The sequence below is a fragment of the Haplochromis burtoni genome, unplaced genomic scaffold, assembly GCF_018398535.1.
Source record: "Haplochromis burtoni strain Fernald_Lab_line unplaced genomic scaffold, NCSU_Asbu1 Contig_23, whole genome shotgun sequence".
In the NCBI taxonomy this organism is placed as follows: domain Eukaryota; kingdom Metazoa; phylum Chordata; class Actinopteri; order Cichliformes; family Cichlidae; genus Haplochromis; species Haplochromis burtoni.
The window spans coordinates 1,649,955-1,671,657 of record NW_024582384.1 but is presented as its reverse complement, the minus strand read 5'-3'; the positions used below and the strand labels follow the sequence as shown (position 1 = coordinate 1,671,657).

At 42.1% G+C, this 21,703-nt stretch overlaps 1 protein-coding gene across 6 annotated transcripts in view; it reads right to left on the bottom strand.

Annotated features, from left to right (window-relative positions):
* Positions 1-21,703, bottom strand: part of LOC102288937 (sarcoplasmic reticulum histidine-rich calcium-binding protein) — a gene marked incomplete at its 3' end in the record, with an annotated part of 74,920 nt that overhangs the window by 24,552 nt on the left and 28,665 nt on the right. For all 6 annotated transcript variants that reach the window (XM_042218780.1, XM_042218779.1, XM_042218783.1 and 3 more), the window contains 3 exon segments: positions 5,487-5,675; positions 6,605-6,634; positions 7,699-7,877. In XM_042218780.1, coding sequence (XP_042074714.1) covers positions 5,487-5,675; positions 6,605-6,634; positions 7,699-7,877 — 398 coding nt within the window.

Below are 21,703 nucleotides of genomic sequence, written 5' to 3'. Positions count from 1 at the left end.
GGGGGGGGGGTAGGAGTGATCCGAACCATTCTTGGCATTAATCTCAATCAGCTCAGCTCGAACCATCTGACAGGAGACGCTGGCAGCCGGAGCCTTCGGTGTTCCCCCTTTGCTCCGCGCTGACTGAAAGAAGGGCATGTGTAAGAGTCAGTTGGGCTTAGTAAACCATGACAGTGATGGAGCTCTTCATTTGCTTCCTCACCGGCAGGTTGACGCTGTGCCAAAACCAGCAGAAAATGACCCCAAACGACACGGGATCGTTTTCATCTCGGCACTACGCACAATGCTTCCGGCAGTCTTTTTAAAGAAAAATGTGCTGCAGTGAGTTCACATAAATTTGGGCTCAGTCTCCGATCCTCTGATGCTCTGCAGTTCTCTCTGTGACTTTAAATGATGCAAAGACGATGTCGGCCGAACTAATCCAACTTTCTGTTTCTTTCTGTAGCTTCTCACACGCTCATTCACCCACATTAAGTGGATTTCACTGTCAGCACCTAAACTGAGCAAGGCTTCAGACATATGATATAATGGTGAGCGTAAAAGTGATGGTAGCTTGTGTATAAAAGCATGTTAGGCCTGAAAATTGCCCATTTTAAAAGACTTTGACACCCTGTAAACCCCATCACGCTGGCTGTAAAACGATCTCATTCTAAATTAGATTACTCTCATTTCTGTGGGCCTCCATTCTACTCTGTATCTACTGCTATCTATGTCTTACTGTGCCTTAGCTCTGAGCATTTATCCCCAGTTTTAACACAGCTCGTGTGATGGTGTGTCAGCAGATGGACATCGGGCTCCTCTGTGATCTTTTGTCGGTGGTGGCGATGATGTTGATCAACCGCTGAGCCATGTGCAGAGTTCTTCAGGACTAGATGCGACAGATGCAAGTGTTCGGGGATTGTTTCTGAAGGCGTAAACTCCTCTGGTGTCAGGGGAACTCTGCGCTGCTCTGGCAGAGAGGATGGTGATGGAGGGTGAACCTTTGTTGTAATATGAAGTGTGTCAGATTCTCCCGTGGGTATCAGTAGAGGCTTAGGCGCAGCGCTGGTGGGTAACACATTGTGTGTTAGCGGGGCTGAGCTCTCTGTAACTCGGGTTTCTGCTGGTGGAGCTCTGCTGTCTGTTGCATCAGTTGCATGAGGACGGAGAATGTAAATGCAATGAGGAATGTGCAGGCTATGGCATTAGCATAAGAGATGCTGCCTCAGATTGTTTATCCAAAGAAAGCCTAGCGCTCCCCCCTCTTTTTTCCCTTCAAATGAGCACATATACGCGCACACACACTCACACACAAGTATGCGCACGTTCACACACGAACGGAAGTGAGAACCCGCAATGAAAGTGTGATTTCACACTGCTGAGACAGGCTAAACTCAAAAAGCTGTTCCACAAACCCTTTCTGTGCTGGAAATTGTGTCCTTTCTGGAAAACGCTGTGACTGCTAAAAGGTGTGACTATTGTTAATGCGGTTGTAAAATGAAATCACACAGTGTTTGTCAAAGTGTATTACGCCGTTTTCTTTGCACTTACATGGATGTGTCCGTATGTGTTTGCACACACTCAGCTTTGTCGTTAGACAAAAACAATGACAAATAATGGCAACGCTTATCTCTCACCTTCAAAACAGCTACAAATCAGTTGCTGGATCACTATAAATGTAACACAGCTGCACAGAGGTGCACCAGATTGCCACATAATCTAATTATACGAAACTGCATTGAAACCGCGGAAATGTCCGGGCTGATCGTCATGCTATTTTCCACTTAAGTGAATCATCAGTAAGCAGTTAATGAGAGAGAATAACTGAGTTGTAATACTAGCTGCGCGGTTCCTCTACACTTCACTTTATTGCATTGTTAATATATTTATTGTGCAGTTGGTTTATTTATAATAATTTAATTAAGACATATATTGTGTATGTTTCCATTGAGCCATCCATCCATCCATTCATTTTCTCCGTTTATCCAGTTCAGGGTCATGTGGGGGGTGGGTGGGGATTGGAGCCTATCTCAGCTACCACGGGGCAAGAGGCGGATACACCCCTGGACAGGTCGCCAGTCTGTCTCTGGGCTTATTGTGTGTTTGTAGAATGTAATACATGTAAATACAGGAAATTATGCAGGATTATTCCCCTTACAGATCCAGAACAGTCAGATACTTTAAACTTCCTGTATGATGAGAACAAGATCAAAGCTTCTTTGTAAGATGTTTGGTGAAAAGTACATCATAAAACTCATTCTACATTCTACAACAATGTAACAAATCTATTTCTGAAAGGACAGTAGGCTGTCCAGTTCCACAGAGAGGTTTGAAAGCAGAACCGGGAAAGGAATGGAGAAGAGGAATCTGGTAGGTTTTAAACTCGGGCTAGCAGTGGATTTTGAGTATGAGGGTTTTGAAAACTCTGAATCAGATGTAAAGGAAGGCATTTTAACCATCGCACTCATAGCTATCAATCCTAATATCACTCTACTGCAATCGAAACTAAACTACATTAACTGAGTCTCACACTATGGCGCCTACCTTCACTTGTATTGAAATAATGGGGGGTTTAGAGAGCTGAAATGTGATTTTCCGACCCCAGAAACAGAGCTGTGGAATGTAATAGACTCTGTATATACAGAAAAAGGGTTAAAAATAAAAAAATAAGTCTTTGTATCATTTCCAGCCATGCAACAGTGCCACCACTCTCACACATAATGCATTGGCAGTCTAAGCTGATTCATTTTTAAATCCCTTAATATGTGCCTGTCTGTCTGCGCAAATGGACTCACTAACTGTCCCATGACACACTCTTCCATGCACACACCTCGCCTCAGCGCGCGTGCTGAAGCGAGCATGTAGTGTCTGCTGGCGCGCACTGGCATTTTTATGCATTTGCATGTAATGAGATCATTTGTCACTTCAATTAATGTAGCCCGGGAAAAAAGTATAACAATAATTTTTAATGCCACCTGTCAGTCTTAGCATTCTCATCATTTATTACCGGAGTGTTAAACATTGATTTAGAGTCACACTAATGAATACATTGGGATTCATAGGCGGTTAACATTTTGCCCGAACACCTGACGGTGGCAGAGCGCATGGATGTTATTAATATGTCACATGATTTTCCAGACATGATCCAATCTCTCCGAGACCAAGGCCAAGTTCAATCTTTTCAAAAAATGCAAGTAATTCAGGAGAGTAATGCATCATCAGTGTGTGTGTGCACACATGGTCATCTGCATGTGCGGTTCAGCATGTGACATGTTATGCTTGTATGGCTCTTTTTCAGCCCAGAGTATCTGGTTTTGGATAAACGATGAAGTCATGGGTCACGAGGGGTCATGCGTCTGGATAGGTAGATGTACGACAGGGTTTGGGGATTTTGGTTTCTCCCACCAGCCCTCCCCACTCACCAAACACCCATCTGTCCAGCTGACCAATAGGCAACGGGCTCATTGGATCAGAGCCTCTTGCCAATGCATCGCTAATCCTTATCTGAGCATGCTCACTGACTTAACTGGGGCAGAGGCACGACAAAGGCTGCGACTACTATAACATCCTGTCCAAGCATAAGCTGCTGTAATGTTTTTTAAAAGGTACATCTGCTCGGGAAGCACAGAACACATTAAAAATACAACTTATCATTGTTTGATTTTACATCAAAATCAATGAATAACTAAGCCTGGATTTTCATTTTTATATTCCTGGAAACAGTAATAGTATTGAAAATATTGTTTATATAACCGGCTTTGTATGTGGATATAAAAAAAATCAAGCATTATAAGTGGGAAAAAGTTAAAGCATGTATTGTTACTTCTAACCTGGAGGTTTTAAAAAGGTTCTTAAGACACACTTAAATAAGATAAATGAAATAACAGTTTATGCTGTATTATTCAAGACTAATGGTGTTATTTGATCTAGATATTAAAGTCAGGACCTTCAGTTACATGATATGATAAAACCTGTGTGTGTGTGTGTGTGTGTGCGTGCGTGCGTGTGCGTGTGCATCAGTGTGTGCATGTACAAACAGTAGTGGCGAACACTCTGTGAGAATGGAACCTAAGACCTGAGATCCCTGGGAGGTGAAGGAGGGGATGAAGATGATTTATGGGTTTTACTGAACTGCACCATATGCTCGCCATAAATCTAAACACACCTGCTCACAAACACACATTCACATGCACTTACACACACGCACACACACACAGATAACAGAGGTTTGCTCACATCGGGGTCAGATTCAAGCCAAATACATTTCTCTAAAGCTGAGATTAAAAATAGGCAAGAATACAATTCTACAATAGGATGATCTTTCACGTTGGTCTACCAGAAGTGTAACAGAGCAGTGTTGTATATTTTTTAATATTGCTGCATATTGTACATTTATATCTGGTATGTACAGATAGAAGTCAAGCAGAAACAACTTTTATGTATTAAAACTTGAGCCACTCCTCAGTTCTTGATATTCGGAACTTTTTCAGGATTGTTTTGCATGGTGAATCACAAGCTGAAAGTATTTTTTTGCATTCATAATTCCAACATTATTGGCAAGATCTTCAACACCTCTGACTTTACCGCAGCCCCAAACCATGACACAGCCTCCACCGTGTATTACATCACATTTTATGTTCTTGCAACAGGCTGCTACAAACAAAGTCTGTAACACAACACACTGATAACACTGGTTCAATCCCTCAGTCCAGTGTTTTTTTTTTCATTGCAAAACATTTCTCCAATTGTTAATTCAGTATTTTGCGTTTTGTCTGATCAATGAAAGAAAAAGAATGAAGTAAATGATAATAAAAGAAGCTGTAGGTTGAGGCCCCATTGGGAATGCATTGTATTGCTTTATTGTAGCATTATGACTAAATTTAAAAGTCTACGTGAGATATTCTGTAAAGTTTGTGTCCTTCAAACAGGACTTTAAAAGGCTCTCTGAGGGTTGTAGTCCTGTTTATGTAATGTTAAAGCTCCTGTCAGGCTCACCTAAATCAAAGCAAATGAGTGGGTTCTTTGAGTTCCTGTCGTCAGCCAAACAACAAAACTGCTGCGCTGTTCAAAACATGCTCTTAATGGATTTCCTTAAGACCAAAAAAAACTAGCACGGCTCCTCCCACTTTCTAAGTGCTTTCCTGGTACAACATGAGAGGTCTGCTGCTTACCAAAATAGCAGGATTTAATTTAGTATGAAAGCAAGCTGCGCTTTACAGGCCACTTTACCGTACAGTATATCGAGGCGGCTGACCGAAATGTTCACATCTATCCCGGACTGCTCAAAAATCATTCAATCTGAATGAATAAACTCTGAATGACCTTGATGACCTTGCTCTCAAGATAAGACAACCAGCTTTTAACATTACCATTAGAGACAGGCCGAGCATTAACACCACAGAGGCACGTTGCTCATCAGAACTGCTTTTGCATCATATTGAGGACATACTGAAAAAATATAAAGCATCAACTTTCAATCTACCTATTCCTAATCTACTTTGTCGCACCTTCCTGAAGTGGTTTGTGGGTAACAGCGGGAGACCGTTCAGCTTCAGAGATGGTTGTGGTTGTTTCCACGTCGCCCTCGGGCCCGCCCTCACCTTCAGTTTCACCCTTAGTTTCAACTCCAGCTTTCACCTCTGTCCCGTCATCAGCTTTGGGAGCGGTAAACGTCCTAGATGAAGTTCCTGTTGTGGCTATTTGGCAACAACAAGTACAGATCTCCATTAATAAACAGAAGCTAAATGTGTGGGTAGGCTGAAACTGGAAAACCGAACCCGTAATCATCCCATTAGCTAGAATCATTATTTTCTTTGATAAATAACACCAATGTTTTTCTTTTCATTCTCTAAATAACCAGACAGTTGTGTCTAACTGTCAGAGGAGACCATTTAAAAAAGAAGGCTTCTGCAGTGCAGTCCAATTGCTCAGTCTATCCATGCATCAGCCTTTACTGTTGGGCCATGTGGAGAAAAGCCCAGTGCTGTCAGGGTTGATGTTGCCACTTTGCCAATCGTTTCTGTCTAACAGCTCGGAGGCTGCGAGTCTCTCCACAGAGAGAATCCCTAATCAAATTCCCTTTTATTCCTGCCTCCCCACGCTCCTCACCCGGAATCACACTGCATTACAACACACTAACATATGCCCACATCCTTCTCTCCCTTTTCGTTCTCTCTCTCCCTCGCTCAGCTCCCTTTTCTGCTCCATCCACCCGCCGTTCTCTCACTCAGCCCTCTCTCATCGCCCCTTTTCTTCAATCCATCAACAGAACTGTCTTTAGTCTAAATAAAAAAAACAGCAGAACTGTGGAAGAAATCCTCCTGTGCAGGTTAGTGTGATGTGTTGGGATGAAAGGACATGGGCGACAGAGAGGCCTATTAATAATGAAGCACGCGGGGCCCGAGCTGGAGCAAGTGAGGAGAGGAGATGCAGAGGGGGGGAAGAGGAATGACTGAGTCGAGAGCCAGCTGAACATCACAAAGAGAGAGAGCAGGGTGGGGTTTAGGAGATCCAGATGGCGAGGTGTGGGGTTAAAATAATGCAACAAAAAGGGGACAGAGACGAGACAGGGAGAGAAGCAGAGTGGAATAGCACTTCTTCTGCTTCGCTTTGCATTATTACTTACTAGAACCAGAGGGGGAACCAGCAATTGTACCTGAAAGAGAATAAGAAAAGGGAAGAGGATATGAGATGAGAGCTTGTTTATTTATGCATTCAGTTTGCCTAAAGACTTGACTCTGCCTCATTCATCAGACTCAGGTGGCAGAGAGAGCTAAAGAGCTGCTCTGCAAAAATAAAGGCTTGTTTTGGACTACCTCTCAGTACTGAAGTAATTACTGAACCCGCCTCCTCCATTCTTCCTAATTTTATCTTGCTGCTCTCTCTCTAATCCCCATATTCACGGGCGCTCATCACATATGGATGTTTTAAGAGAGCACTACCACTTTGCTACACTCGCATCAAAACTTTCGCCTCTCTTGCATATTTTTTTTTCCCCGAGATTGTACTAACAGTTAGCCTAGCCCGAGCATGCATAATGCAATCTGTAGAGGCTCTTTCGTGAGCCGTGGCCGTTTTGTGTAGCATTTCGACGGAGCGAGCTGCAAACATTTGAATTTTTAAAATTCCACTAATGGGATTCAGTTTAAAAAAAAAAGAAAAAATGGGCGGTGGGCTCGGGAGTTGCGTCGGTACCATTAGAACTGGGTCGGAAATGTCAGGCAGATTTAAAACAAAAGGCTAACAATAGAGCCATTCTCTGCAGTGTGTTTGTGTGTGTGTGTGAGTGCACAAGTACAGGTGTGCAGTTGCGAGTTTCTGTGTGCATCTCTTGTGCTCCTAAGTGTCTCAGTGTCTGTTTGGAAAGAGAAAGGCTAGGGAGGGGCTGCCCTAGATTATTATTTTATCATATCTAGCTACTGTAGCTAGCTACTGAGAGGATTTCCTCCCCACACACTCCCACGTCATGACACGGCTCTGATGTGCTCTCTGCACAGAGGTGACAACAACTCAGCCTCTTCACCCTTTTCTTTCTTTTCCAGCCTGCTTTCATGCAGGACGTCAGAGTGATAGAAAACCTCTTTCATAAGTCGGCAACGATGGAGGCCACGGTTCAGATTGCTTCCGCAAAAAGTAGTCTTACAGTTGTGCAGCTCTATTATAATAAAGAAGGCTGATAGGTGTTATTAAAAAGAGTCAGTGATGTTATTTCTAACTTACACGTGTTGGGGGTTCCGTTGGGTGCCGGCAGGTAGGAACCTGCTTTCCAGGACTTGGCTTTGAAGCCCTTCTTGCAGCGCTGGCAGTCCTGGCCTGTGGTGTTGTGTTCACACTGGCACTGGAGGTTCCCGCCATCCTCATCTGGCAGGCACTGGGAGGCGTGGAGGTTACACTTACACCTTAAACAGAAATAGAACGGACGCCCGTAAGACAAATTGTTCATGCGATGTGTGAGAGCTGACTGTGTATAAAGCTGCGGGAATAAGCTGTAATCACACCCAGGTTACAGTTACAGTGTTAATCATACTCTGTATTTTCCATGTTCACCAAAGTGCAGCTGTGGACTGCTGAGTTCCCTGTGCACAGACATGCCGCACACTTCTTGTTCTTGTGTTTAATTCTTTAGCGAATACTCTAAATCAGCGGTCCCCAACCCCCGGGCCTCGAACCGGTACCGGTCCGTGAGTGGTTTGGTACCGGGCCGCGAGAGTTGAGGCTCAGGTGTGAAATGTATAGTTTTCAGGGTTTTTATCGGTTTTCAGCGTTATTTTGTTATCGTTTTTATCGTTAACTCGGTTTTCCTGGGTCTTTTCACGTGTGTTATGAATAAATCTTCTTTTTTTCGGTACCGGTACTGGTTTTATTTTGTAGTATTTATCTGCGACACCTTAAAGGCCGGTCCAGGAAAATATTGCCGGGCATAAACCGGTCCGTGGCGCAAAAAAGGTTGGAGACCGCTGCTCTAAATTACAGCACGTCACAAACAGTAAACTAAGTGTGGCCTCGCCGGCGCACTTGTACCAAGCAAACGAGACGAGCAGAATCATAGTTAAAAAATCGCGATGCCCTTGAGACTTGTCACTGTGATAGGTTTATTACTTAACTCTGTTTTTGCTCTCAAATGTATTCAGTGCTTTCTCAGAAAGTACTGGCAGAACTTCAGCGCCCATTTCTATTTTGATGTTTGCTGGTAAAGTTTGTACAGTTGCCAGTCCATCTGATTCTGTTTTTTTGTATTTTACTGGCAGCTGTACCCACACTGACAGTCTAAAGTGACAGCAATGAATTAAACTGCTTAAAAAAAAACCTTGCCGGGTAACAAAAGTCCCAACTGAGTCAAAAACACTTAATTCATCAGTTTGTCAGGTGATAGAAAATAAATCAGCAGCTATTTTGATAATCTTCTCAGAACATTATTTCAAATTTTTTGGGTGCAAGAAGTCATAGGTGAGGTTTTTCTTTTAATCACATATAATATTAAACTAAATATATTTGGCTTGTGGGGCAACTTAAAAAGGTCGATCTGTACTCCTGGAAATTTTATTAGCCCTTTGTCACACATTGTACAATATTTAGTACTACCACTTTATAGGACATCTGAGCATTAATATGATTATAATAGCCAGTAGTATAATAGTATATGAAATAGAGAAGTAACTGACAGTAGAACACATGAGATATGAGTAATAAATACTCATATGATTTATTTTTACATTTTATTTATTTGACTCATGATTTTTTTTTCACATTTAAACATATCAATGAACAGTGATCGTAGTAGTATTTTTAATATGTTGGTAACAATGGGATAATCTGCCAGCACATCAGTGTAATAGCTGGACTAACTAACTAATCCCTTTTTAAAAATTTTGTGATTACTCTCAGTATAACTGTGTATGTTGGAACAGGGTAAAGGTCCTTTACCATAATAATAACATGAAATGAAATAGAAACTGGTAGCGTTTAGCAGCCCTCAGTCATCAGAACTTTTACTGAACTTTACAAGGGTCTTCAGGTAGCAAACACACAAATCACAACAACAAACATAACATTTTTTACTGTATTGTCTTGAAACAAGGGAGCCCTGTATGGAACATAATGCCTGAAGGTATTTCAGTATTAATTACCGGTGATATAGTGTTAGAGCACACCTAGATAAAATACAGATCACCTCAGTTTGGTCTATTAAGGACCCCCGTACACCACACCTGATATCTGCACAAAACTGCTGCCAGGCAATTTTAAAAAATGAGCAAACAAAGAAAGAAAAAAGCAGTGGGACTGTACTGCTATTTAAACGAATTCCAGTACAGAGTGATGCATCACTGATAGTAATCTGATATGCAGCAGTAGTCTGTAGCCAGTAGTCTGACATGGATCACTGGTGCATATCAAACTACTGGTGAGACCTAGGTGAATGTTAGTATGGCATCTATGTCGATTTATTTTATTGTTACTAATATTTTCATTGGGAATTTGGACATAATTTACAATTTTAATGTTATTTAGAAGTTATTTGGAGCGTGTGGATCTTCACTTCATGACATCATTCGTGTTAGTAATGGCCCTCTATATTAGACTGCTAGTAGCCCATGACGTTTGTAAAATGAACATATAGTACCCCCTTTTAATTTAAATAATGCACTCATGAAATTATTTAATCAAAAGTATGTTACCATATTTTTAATATCTTTCAAAACATATTGTAAAGATATTACTACGCTGCGATCATTACACAAATTATTATTGCCAATATTAATATGTAACTATAGTAACAGTGGAATCAGCTGATTAGTTTAATCATAAATTAATTAAAATCAAAAACAATGACTGAATTCAGTTTAATTCAATGTTATTTGCAACAACATTTGTTTACAATACTAGAAAGGAAAACCCAATGACAAGACAACTCCCTATGAGCAAGCACTTTGTGACAGTGGGAAGGAAAAACTCCCTTTAACAGGAAGAAACGTCAGACTCAGGGAAGAGCAGCCATCTGCCACAGCCGAAGTCAAACTGGGAGCTGGTTCCATAAAACACAGCTAAAGAACCACAAGCAAGCCTGCAGTCCGAGAGTGATATGGTACTATGAGATCTGCATAGTGTAATTTTATCAGCTTATTTATTTGTGAGTCAAAGTACATGTTAATGTTGTTCTTCCCTTCTCAGCCCCCCCAACTAAGTCTGGACTTTAAAGAGAAAATAAATCAGAGTACACTGAAGGTGCCACAACTGTTGATAATCTATTTATCCACTTGCTTTCTGACACCGTCATTTCTGAGCAAATTATTGTTTGCAATTAGTGCCGGTGAAATTCAAGCATCTGAGCGTAGATGCTTCTGTGGTTGTGTGTGTGTGTGCACCTTTGGGCAATTGACCTCAGCAGAGGACAGGGCCCAGGTGGGCTGATCCAGAGGCTGAAGTTCTGCCAAAAAAAGGAAATGAGGATCTTAAGGACACTCGGCAGCTACGACTTTAAATTACAGCCTTTTCCAGATGAGCGACTGGACTCCAATCTAGTTTGTTCCACTGGAGTGAACACCTATCCGTCTGCATCAAATATTCAAAGAATGGCCTCTGTATTCTGACGAGATGACTACTTCAATCTTCCTTTTGCATCCTTTTTTTTTTTGGGGGGGGGGGGGGGGACTTTCAAAAATATGAATTATGATGACTAAAACTTAAAACGGAAAGAAATCGAGACAGTTGATCTGCACCATGAGTCTTACACAGAGTCGCGCAGATTACCTCAGTTTCTCTCCGATCACTGGAGGAGTTGACAGGATGTGCCACAGAGAATCCATCCACCAACAAGGCCTTGTTTACTGCCTGCTTCCTGAAGGACACGAGCTGTCCACTTAGCAAAGACGGAAATTGAACATCTCTTTTTCATGGAGAGAACGGTGCGTGCGCGAGAGCGAAGGTGTTTCAAATGAGACGAGTGTGTGCGTGCGCGTTTGTGTGTGTGTTTCTGCTTCGTGTGATGCATTTGTCTGCGAGCGTCGATGACAGACAACAGATCAGAGAAGCTGAGGCGCGGTGACTAATGCCGGCACTGAGTGACTGACAGCGCCGAACATATCACTACTTCTCATCTCCTGTATCTTCAGTGATAAATCTCATCTGTCTCATCTTGCAAATGTAAGCGGGCTGAGTCCAAAACCTAGAAGCTGGAGATTAAACACAATGCTGAGGAAGAGTGAGCGGTTTCTAGGTATGCTGCTGTGCATTTTCAGGCTCACGGGCCTCATACCATCAGAAATGGCCTTCTTTCTGTCACTTAGCTGGAGAGCACAAAAACCTGCGTGTGTGTTTGTGTGGGTCTGTGTTTCGAGTTGTGAAATATCACTTGCTTTCTCATCTTAACAAAATCCTCTGTTAATTAACTCGCGTTCAGGAAGCCTCAGAGTCTCACAGGCTGAAACTTTTTCTCGGACGCTTCATCTCCTTGACCTCCTTTTCTGACTCCTTCCACACAGGACAACCCAGGAAGACTCGGAGTACATCTAGCCTTGCACTCTTTCCGCATGAATGATGTTGACACTCTTGACTTTTCAAGTGCAGTGTTCCTGTAGCTCTCTCTGTCTCTCTTTCGGATGACAGCTTGCACTGGGATTTTTCCCGATCCCTGTCTCCAGTCCCCCCGCACACAAATAATACATGGGCACAATCATATGTTAATGTGCAAGATGTCTGCCTTCGCTGCAAAATCATCAAAGTGGGAGAATCAGCTCTGAGCTGAAGGAAGTTAAGATGGGACAGCTGGATCCATCACAACAGTCTATTTGCTTGGAGTGGGAGAGACAGGGGAGACGAAATTAGAGAAGGTGAGCGGAGGAGGAGAGTGGGAAGGGCAAGAGAAAGCAGGGTAATAAGAGTGTCTAGGAACAGGGGAAAAATAAAGAATGCAAATGAATTCCGGTCTATACAAGAAACCATACATTTAATTAGCTGCTATGATATCTAAGGATATTTTGCCTTAAAGGTAGTCTTGGTTTCTTTGATGCTTATGTGATCCCTTGCATGTTTGTTCTTCTCTCTCACACATGCATGGACACGAGTGACATAATGCATATTTCTGCCAATAATTTTACACAACTCTGCTGACCTACATGAGGCCATAATGCACCAGTTAGGCAGCAGTGTGCCAGCTAAAGCAGAAAGTAGACGACTGCTTACTAATGAACATGAACAAACACACTTTTTTTTAGACTTCTCTTGTGTTTGGTGAGAATACAGGATATAAACAAAATTGGTGTTATGTTAAGTGAAGTTCACTGACTGTTGCAGGATGTTAACACACCGTGAGCAGAAAATGTATTGCCCAACAAACCATGGGCTAGCTGTGACTTCTTCTGCACCACCTGAAGTGCATGATGCACTAGCTTTCCAAATTAGCGTGCTTTGATTCCTGCAAATTGGTGCTTTACAGTTTGAATTGTTAGTGACAAACTCATCCAATTTATATACATTAAGCTCTGCAGTATAAAATAATTACAGCAGAGTTTAAGCTTATGATTCATATGTGTCCACTTATTTGTCCAGACTTTCCCTTTTATAAATATATCTCCAAAGTTCCAAATAACACAACCTAACTACATCCTGGCCATGAAAACAGGAAATGAAAATCTATTTAGTTGGATTTAAACGTATTTCGTAGAATTGCGGTTATTAAATATCAGCTAATGTCATATCATGGGAGCCATCTACATACACTCCATTAACCTACACTACCATGAGGCGATACCTGGACCCTACAGAGGTTGCACATGTTGTCCAACACCTCCGGGATGGCATGTGTGCCATTGCCAGCTGTGTCTCCCAGCACAGAGAATGGAGGAGATTCTGGAGAGCTGGACAGGACCGTAGAAGGTCATTAACCCATCAGCAAGACCACTGTCTGCGCTTTTGTGTAAGGATAAACAGGATGAGCACTGCCAGAGCTACAAAATGACCAGCAGGGAATGTCTCTGACCAAACAATCAAAGGCAGACTTCATGATGTTGTCCTCAGCACCGTGGAGCTGGTGGAATACGAGTATTGGCAGGGTCTGGAGAAGACCAACAGTCTTCTCATTAGGACCATGTCCTGACGTTGTCAGACATGCATACGAGCACGTGGGGGCTGTAAAAACTATAACATTTCGTAAAACGGACTAACCTGCCGCATCAGTGGGTTGCTAATTTTCATTTCCATCAAACGACGTGGCATCCTTTGGTTCCTAACACATTACCCAGTCCATATCAGTGTCGATATCCAACATGTTTCTTTTCCCATTGAGATCTGATGTGCCTTTAATTTTTTTGAGCATGGTATTTTCAGGTTACCCTGAAACAATTTTCAGACATATTGCAGATTGGTGGTTATTATAGGGCATATAATTATTATATCTCTCTATGTGCATCTGTGTCCAGCCCTGTCTGCCTTTGTCTTTGTCCATTCTCCCCGCAGCGTGTCTGGCTGAAGTCATGTCGGCCATGTATTTAATGATATGAAGACTGCCTGTTTTAGACAGCAGAGACGCAGCAATTAGGGGAATAAATAAGACGAAAGATAAACAAACATCAAGGGGGAGTCATGTGGTGGCAGAGCCTGAGAAAGCAGCTGGAAGCAGCAGTTAATGGGGCTTTATCTGTCTCTTTACTGTAGTTGAAGCATATTCCTCTATTCCTCTCTAGGGACACTGCTATCACTCCCTCTCTCCTATTTTCCGTTTTGCACTCTTCTCCCACTGTATCTGTTGCTACCCCCCTCCCCCCCCCCCCCCCCCCCCCAAAAAAAAAAAAAAAAAGAAAATCCATCTCCTCCACCCTTTCCTTTGGCTCTTGATCTCTGTTTTCTCATTTTATCCTCCATCTCTTTCCCCCTTCTGTCAGTTTACGTATGTTCCCCTTTTAGCCAGTCGCATCAGTGTTCACCGAAGAGTGCATTGACTAAATTGGGTTGCGGACATGTGTTTGAGAGGAGTGGGTTGAGGAGAAAATAGAGGGGATTTAGACCATGCGGGGGGCTGAGCAGTCAGTACAGCAGGGAGTGGGGCAGTTGTGTCAAAGCCCTGACAGTCTGCCTGCCTCTCCGACTACAGCGGTGAGAGTTGGAGGAGGAGTAGAGGGAGGGTCTGCATTGACGTGCTCTAACCTGTGATGACAGACCGCATTGATGCGGCTCTGACCCAGCAGGAGGACTCCCTCCTTCTCCACTCTCTGTTCGATCAACCGTCACAGAGAAGGCCCACTCGACACTTGCAACTATTCCCTCTCTGGAAACCGGAAAACTCACAACTGGCTAAACAACCTGCTGTAGTAATAGTAGAGAGAGAGGCTAATAGGCATTGTGTGTCAGGGCCTGTTTGCCAGAGACAGAAAGCCTTAACATCCAGAGAGACCTGAATCATATTAAGATAATGACAAAACTGACTGCTTTACGAATCTGTTTACACAGGAATGAGGTAGATGGATATACATACTGTGTGGCTGTATTAAGTATTATAATAAATTACATTTGTATTATGATTGTGGTTTTAGCTAAATTGTAGAAAGAAAAGCACATTTCAGTAACCTCAAGCAAGTGTTTTATGTGCTGTGCCCATAAAACAGTGTAATTATACTACGTGGTACACTTATGCTACTGTTCAAACTGTGTTTGTATTGCAGTGTTGGATATTTTGGCATCCAACAAATGAAACACATTTTCAGTGAACTGATAGATTTAGTTTGCAGCTCGCCAGATTTCCTCATTATGTTGATTAAAAAGTGTAATCCTGATATTACATAAACACAATTTCTGTGACAGGGCTGATAAAAGAGGCAGAGAAGTGCACTATAATCATAACGAATGCAATAGTCCAGCAGTTTGTCTACAATGCCAGATTTTGTACAGATTCGATTTAGTTTCTGTGGTTTTGAGCTCGTAGTTTGGTCCAGAAACTTTTTGTAATTTATATTTTGTCAATTGTGTCTAAATGTTTGACCTTCTCTGTGCAGAATGATGCATATTTGATGGGTTTGAGTCTACAAATTGTTTTTTCTGTGCCCCTTGAATCAGAGTTCAAAACATGTTCTGAATATATATTTTTTTGTTAGATCACAAATAGTTTGGAAGACCGATTGGATTGAGTATAAAAACGGAAGAGTGAAGGGCATCTTCAGTCTAACTTAGAAATTAAAGAAAAACAATGAAATCATTGAAATGTTAATTTATAGGCAGAGGTAATAGATGTACCTTCAAAATTTAACTGGCTAATTCAACTTTCTATGCAAGAACCTTATCAAATGTAAATTCGTAGCACATCACACATTTTTTTTAGTTCTCTAAACAGTTCTTATCATGATCACATGCATAAAAGTGTGCTTTTTCTAAACTGTTTGCATTCACACGGGCAGATAAGGGCAGTATTTTCACTTTTTTTCTGTGTTACAGTTTGTTTCCTTTAAGTTATTCAGTGGTTCAGGTATTCATTTCCTGTTACATTTTCAAGCCTTCTGTCCCTTGTATCTTGTCTCCAGTGTTACTTCCTGTTGGTTGTTTTCTTGATTGTACTCAGCTGTGTTTATCTCTAAATACCAATGACTTTGTGGAAAACCGTATTTGCATACACGTCGTATACGTCCTTCCCCTGGCTAGACGATGACAGCTGCAGGAAAGTCCTACGGCACAGTGCATCCCAAGCATACGAGGAAGCAACCGAGTATGAAGTGGGAGTTCCATGAAGCGTAGATCATTGATCAACAGCACGCCTTATTGGCTTCTGCTGAAGTCTTTATCACCACGTCCCCTCCCACTTCCTCCCCTGCCTCGGCTTGTAAATTCAGAGCAGCTAATTGGACATGACTCCGTTTATGTTCCAGCTTCATAAATTTCTTTCTCTGAAGGGAGAGGATCGATTTTCCTCGAGTGCAACCTTCCGTAGCAGCACGAGCTTCTTCAAACGTTCCCTCTCCTCTCTACCACACCTTATCTTTTTTTTTCCTCCCGCTCAGCTATCCATCCATCCACTCACGTGTACTCCCACTTTCGCTCCAGACTAAACAGGTAATCTATAACTGACCACCCCTGCTATTGGATGGTGAGCAGGAATTACAGTTTGCCTCTTTTCACAACCACAGCAGTTCTTTCACATGTTTTCTCTCAGTCCCTCCCACTCTTTCACATTAATAGCAGAGCTGATGATATCTTTTTAAACAAATCATTCCTCCCAAGCACTTTATCGGTCATTATCTAATGTAAACTGTTGACAGCAGAAAAAACACAGATGCTTTAGATATATTTTCGGAATCAATCCTTCCTTCCCTGCCTTCCATTTTTTTAGTTTGAACTTTTTGCTTTGTTCTTGGGTTTTTTTTGTAGAAAGGTTTTTAAAAAGAACATCTACTCGAACAAGGGGAAGGCCTCGGGAACTATGTGTTTATGGGCTACCATACACACACACACACACACACACACACCACTTTCTAAATATGTTCACTGTTGAGGGGTCACTGCATGTTTTTGGCACTGGGAAAAAACTGAAGTGAACAGTCCGGCAAAAAGACACTTTAAATTATTCAAAGGAATGACCTTGGTTGTCTTTGCAATCCACACCCTGTGTGAATTTGTACACTGTGTGTTTGTGTGTGTTTCTACAGTGGAGTGTTTTGGGACGTGTGACCTCCCTGGTGCGTTTGTGGGGTGATTCATTATTTTAGCACAGTTTGCTCTAAATTTAAAAAAAAAAAAAAACAAGTGATTATGCACTAGACAGTGGGATAGTTAGACAGGGAGAGATTGCTTGGGAATAGGCCTGCATGTAAATTATTAACACAGCATACAGTAAATGGCTATTGCATGCATCCCTAGCTGGTGCTCGGACCTGAGAGCAGCCCTGCAGTTGGTCAGGTTTGGCCATGTAAAGTACAGCAGTCTAACTCCAGCTCCACTTTGAGGTACCTGCTCTCTGAAGTATGTACTATATGCACAGCATCAAACATCTAAATAAGGGAGCCTTAGCACATCCTGTTCTCCAGTCGGGACCTCAGAGGACTTTTCTCCTGAGCACAGCAGAGGCTGCCAGGAGTGACAGAGATATACATTGGAACAATTCAGGTTCCAATGTTTACCATTTTAGCTGGCCTTTCACTCCGCAGAGGTAATTAATATGCTGCTTTTTATTTCCTTTGCTGTTTCCTGTGATACTTTATGTGGTCACAATTTGTAAATGACTTTCTTACTCAGTTAAACACTGAATATATAACTTGCTTTAAGAGTTGGTTCCAGGAGGAGATTGTCTGGTTTCTTAAAATTTGTGGTCTGTAAGAAAATCATTTATGCTGCCAATGTTCAATTCCCCTCTTTAACATGCAGTTTGCTTTAATGGGCATGTAAGCAATACTCATTATACTGTACATCTATAAACTGTACAGGCTCTTAGTTGTTACCCTGGCAACCCCCTGTAATCGTTTCGGGTTTTTGATTTTGCGTATTAGAAAAAAAAAGTGTTAGTAAAGCCATGAATATAGCAGACCCTAGACTACATCCATAGCTCCAAAACAGGAGCAGGGTCCCCATGGAGCCTCTATAAGTGGGATGTAGATATCCAGGGGAAGGATATGGAGTAAAGAGCAAGTGAGGAAACAAATTAAATTTGCTGATGCTGGTGTGCTGGTTTTTATTCTTCTTTTTCGTCTTTTCAAAATTTCATTTAAATTAAACTTTGGCCCTTTTTTTGTTAACAAATGAAGAAAATTGTGTGGTGAAGGGAAAAGAAGATAAAATAATAATTGGTTTTGGTTTTTCTTGCTATATTCATGATCATTTCTGGCATTTTTGACACCTTCATGTTTTGCCTGCCTCTGCCCTAAATACATCAGTCATTCACCAGGCATCAAATACTGCCACTTTGTCAAATCTGCCAGCGTCTTGCAGATGTTTTCATAGGCACTGGTATCATGACACACCTTGAAACCTTACAATGGCAACACCGAGATAAATCTATCTCCTAACACATCTGACATCAGATTTAAATGCACTGGTATACGTGAGCTTCCTTTCAGTCATGTAGGGTTAATGTTGTGGACAGAAATGTCTTAACTCAAGCAACAGTCTTTTCCTAAACCTCACAAAGCACCCGAACAAGAGAAAACAAAAGCAGAATCAGAAGTGAACCAAAGTTTTAAAATGCAAAGCTCCCAACAGGAACTGCAGTGTCCTGGCTGATGAAGTTGTCACTCCACTGCCACCCCTTACACTGCTTAATTGAATTCAGTTCAGTTCAATTTCTACAACACCAAATCACAAGAGGAGTTGCCTTAAGGCCTTTTATATAATAATAGAGAAGAAACCTCAACAATCAACCAAGGACTTGGCGACGGCGGAAAGGAAAAACTCCCTTTTAACAGAAAGAAACCTCCAGACTCATAGAGAGGCAGACACCTGCCGTGACCAGTTGGGCCAGTGGGTGACGGCACTGATGAAAAGGAAAACCTTGTGTTTTTTAGTGCAGCGCCATGGGACGTGTGACCGAACAGTAAAGCCAGACACACTGAGATGAGAACCATCAACCAACCGTGCTGACTGATCAACCCCTTTAGACAATGAATCAAAATGATAACATTAAAAAAAGCTTAAAATATGTGACATCATTAAAAATCATTAATAGCATTTGTATTTGAAGCTGCTGAGTAGAATCTTAGATTTTTTGATTCTGCATCAAAAACAATTAGAAAACCTCTCATGCAGCCAGAAACTGTCATTCATTCTTTATGCGCTTTAGTTACAGTTAAACTAATCTCTGTGTTTAGTATAGAGACAGAAATGAGAAAGCCCCACATCGACGTTTTTGCTTGGGCGATCGTGGCTCAAGAGTTGGGAGTTCGCCTTGCCGAGCTTGCCAGTTCGAGCCCCGGCTTGGACAGTCTCGGTCGTTGTGTCCTTGGGCAAGACACTTCACCCGTTGCCTACTGGTGGTGGTCAGAGGGCCCGGTGGTGCCAGTGTTCAGCAGCCTCGCCTCTGTCAGTGCGCCCCAGGGTGGCTGTGGCTACAATGTAGCTTGCCATCACCAGTGTGTGTGAATAGGTGGGTGACTGGTTGTGTAAAGAGCTTTGGGGTCCTTAGGGACTAGTAAAGCGCTATACAAATACAGACCATTTACTTTCTTTTTTGTTTTGTTTTCTTTGTTTGGTCGTCTCTACATGATTCTGATGAAAAGTTATTGCACTATAAATAACATATGCTGAATGTTATCACCCATGAATAGATGCACCCTCAAAAGTCAGTGACCACTGTGATGGGTGACCCTTATTAATTCGTACACACAAGACATATTTTACTGGCATTTGGCACTTGGCAGGTGGTAATTTAAGAGCCTGCATGCCAGCATTGTAATATTCATGATGCATGATGCAGCATGAATGATGCAGGCTGGCTGACACTGTCGTACTGAGGCAGACATGTCACTGCATCTTAAGCCCTCTTTCACTAAAGAGAGAGTCCAGCCTTTTGCTCCAGCCGGCCCCCGGTTGTCTTGAGCTCACCGTGTGACTGTGCTGGATATTAGAGTGCAGCCTCCCTGCAGAGTCCTTACTGCTGCTGAATGTGTTTTAATGAACACTACAGCAAAGACTAACACCTGGGGAGAGAGGAAATTGGGTGTGAGTTGGAGGGAGGGAGTCGTTATACATCCTCCTTTATTTAAGATATAAACAAGGAAGATGGCCTAATAGATGAAGGGAGGCAGCTGGGTGTGTGTACGTTCGTGGGGAGGCAGGGGGGTGAAAAAGTGATGAAGAAATAGAAACTCCAGGACAATATGCAAGGTTCTTCCTGTTGTGTGGTCCCCCGCAGAGTCCTGAAACCCCCAAGGGCGATATAGATCTTTGCAGGATCTTTAAGTTGTTTTTTAGGCTTTTTAAGCTGTTGCGTATATCACAAAACTCATATGTGGATCTCTTCTCTCTGATGGCATATACCCGCTGTATGAACTTGAAACTTGAACCATGAATGCACTTACAAATCTGTTTTCAGAAATTAGCATTGTGCAAACACATTTGCAAACCTACACCCGCAGGCTTTTACCCGTGTTTAGCCACTCATCTAATTACTTTACTATACATGCTTTCTTTTTGTTAGGTGCATGTCCTTTCATTTAAGCAGAAAAAAAAACTAGTTTGTAAAAGTCTCCCAAAAGTCACTAAAACTTGAACATGTGCATTCACACCAGACGCAAACATACACGCGCGAATGCAAACAGTTTTTGTACTACAGCGCAATTTGTGTTTCTGTGCGTGCGTGTGTGTGTGCGTATGTGTTAAAGTCTAATTCCGGAGAGACCGTAGAGGGGAGAATGCCTGGGGAAGAGGAGCTGAGCTGGGATCATCCAGAGGACAAGGGTTAATATAATTATCCTGCTAAAACCTTGAGACTGAAAGAACATCATTAGTCATAGCAAGAGGAGAGCTACCCAAGCCGCAGGCCAGAGGAGATGAGGAGAGAGGAACAGAGGAGGAGAAAGGGGAAATAGGAAAGCAGAGCTTCAAAACCCCACCAGTGCAGTTAGCAAGACAATTAGCACAAAGAGTAAAACTTGGGGGTCCTTGTTAAAAAAAGAAGAAGAAAGGACAGTGTTTAATAGCACTCTAAGCAGTGGCTGAAACTGTGTCGCTTATTCAGTAATTGTTATATTCTGCTTAATAATCTCTCTATAAATGAATTACTGGAGGAAAAAAATGAATTGAATGAAATTACAGTCATATTTAAACTATATACATAATGATGCTCTTTTGAGGCAAATTCTCAGCATAATTTTGCAATAAATGGAATGAACTCTGCTTTAAGGAGGTTTAACATGAAGCCGTTTTTATCGAAGGGCACAGTATTTTCTATTCATAAGCATAATAAAGACCTCAAAGATTCACTTGGAGCAGGTGAATTCACTGATCAGTCCTCCTCTTGTCACTTCAGGTGAAATATGTGAGGATGGTGGGCATAACTTGTGTGGTGGGGGTGACTTTGTATGAAATATTGAAAGGGATGGGGAGCAGCGTACAAACTACAGGGGAGCCCGCGTGGGTTGTCTTAATAAGACCCAAGCACCTCTGAAAACATGATTTGTTAAAGTTCAGGGAGAAGGAGTCACGTTTGCTGTTACGACTCTTTCAACAAACAACGACTCTTTGACCGACCTTGCAACTCTCCGTGAGTTTGTAGCGCTGAAAGATGCACAGGTGACTTGTTCCTATTATTAATGCAAAA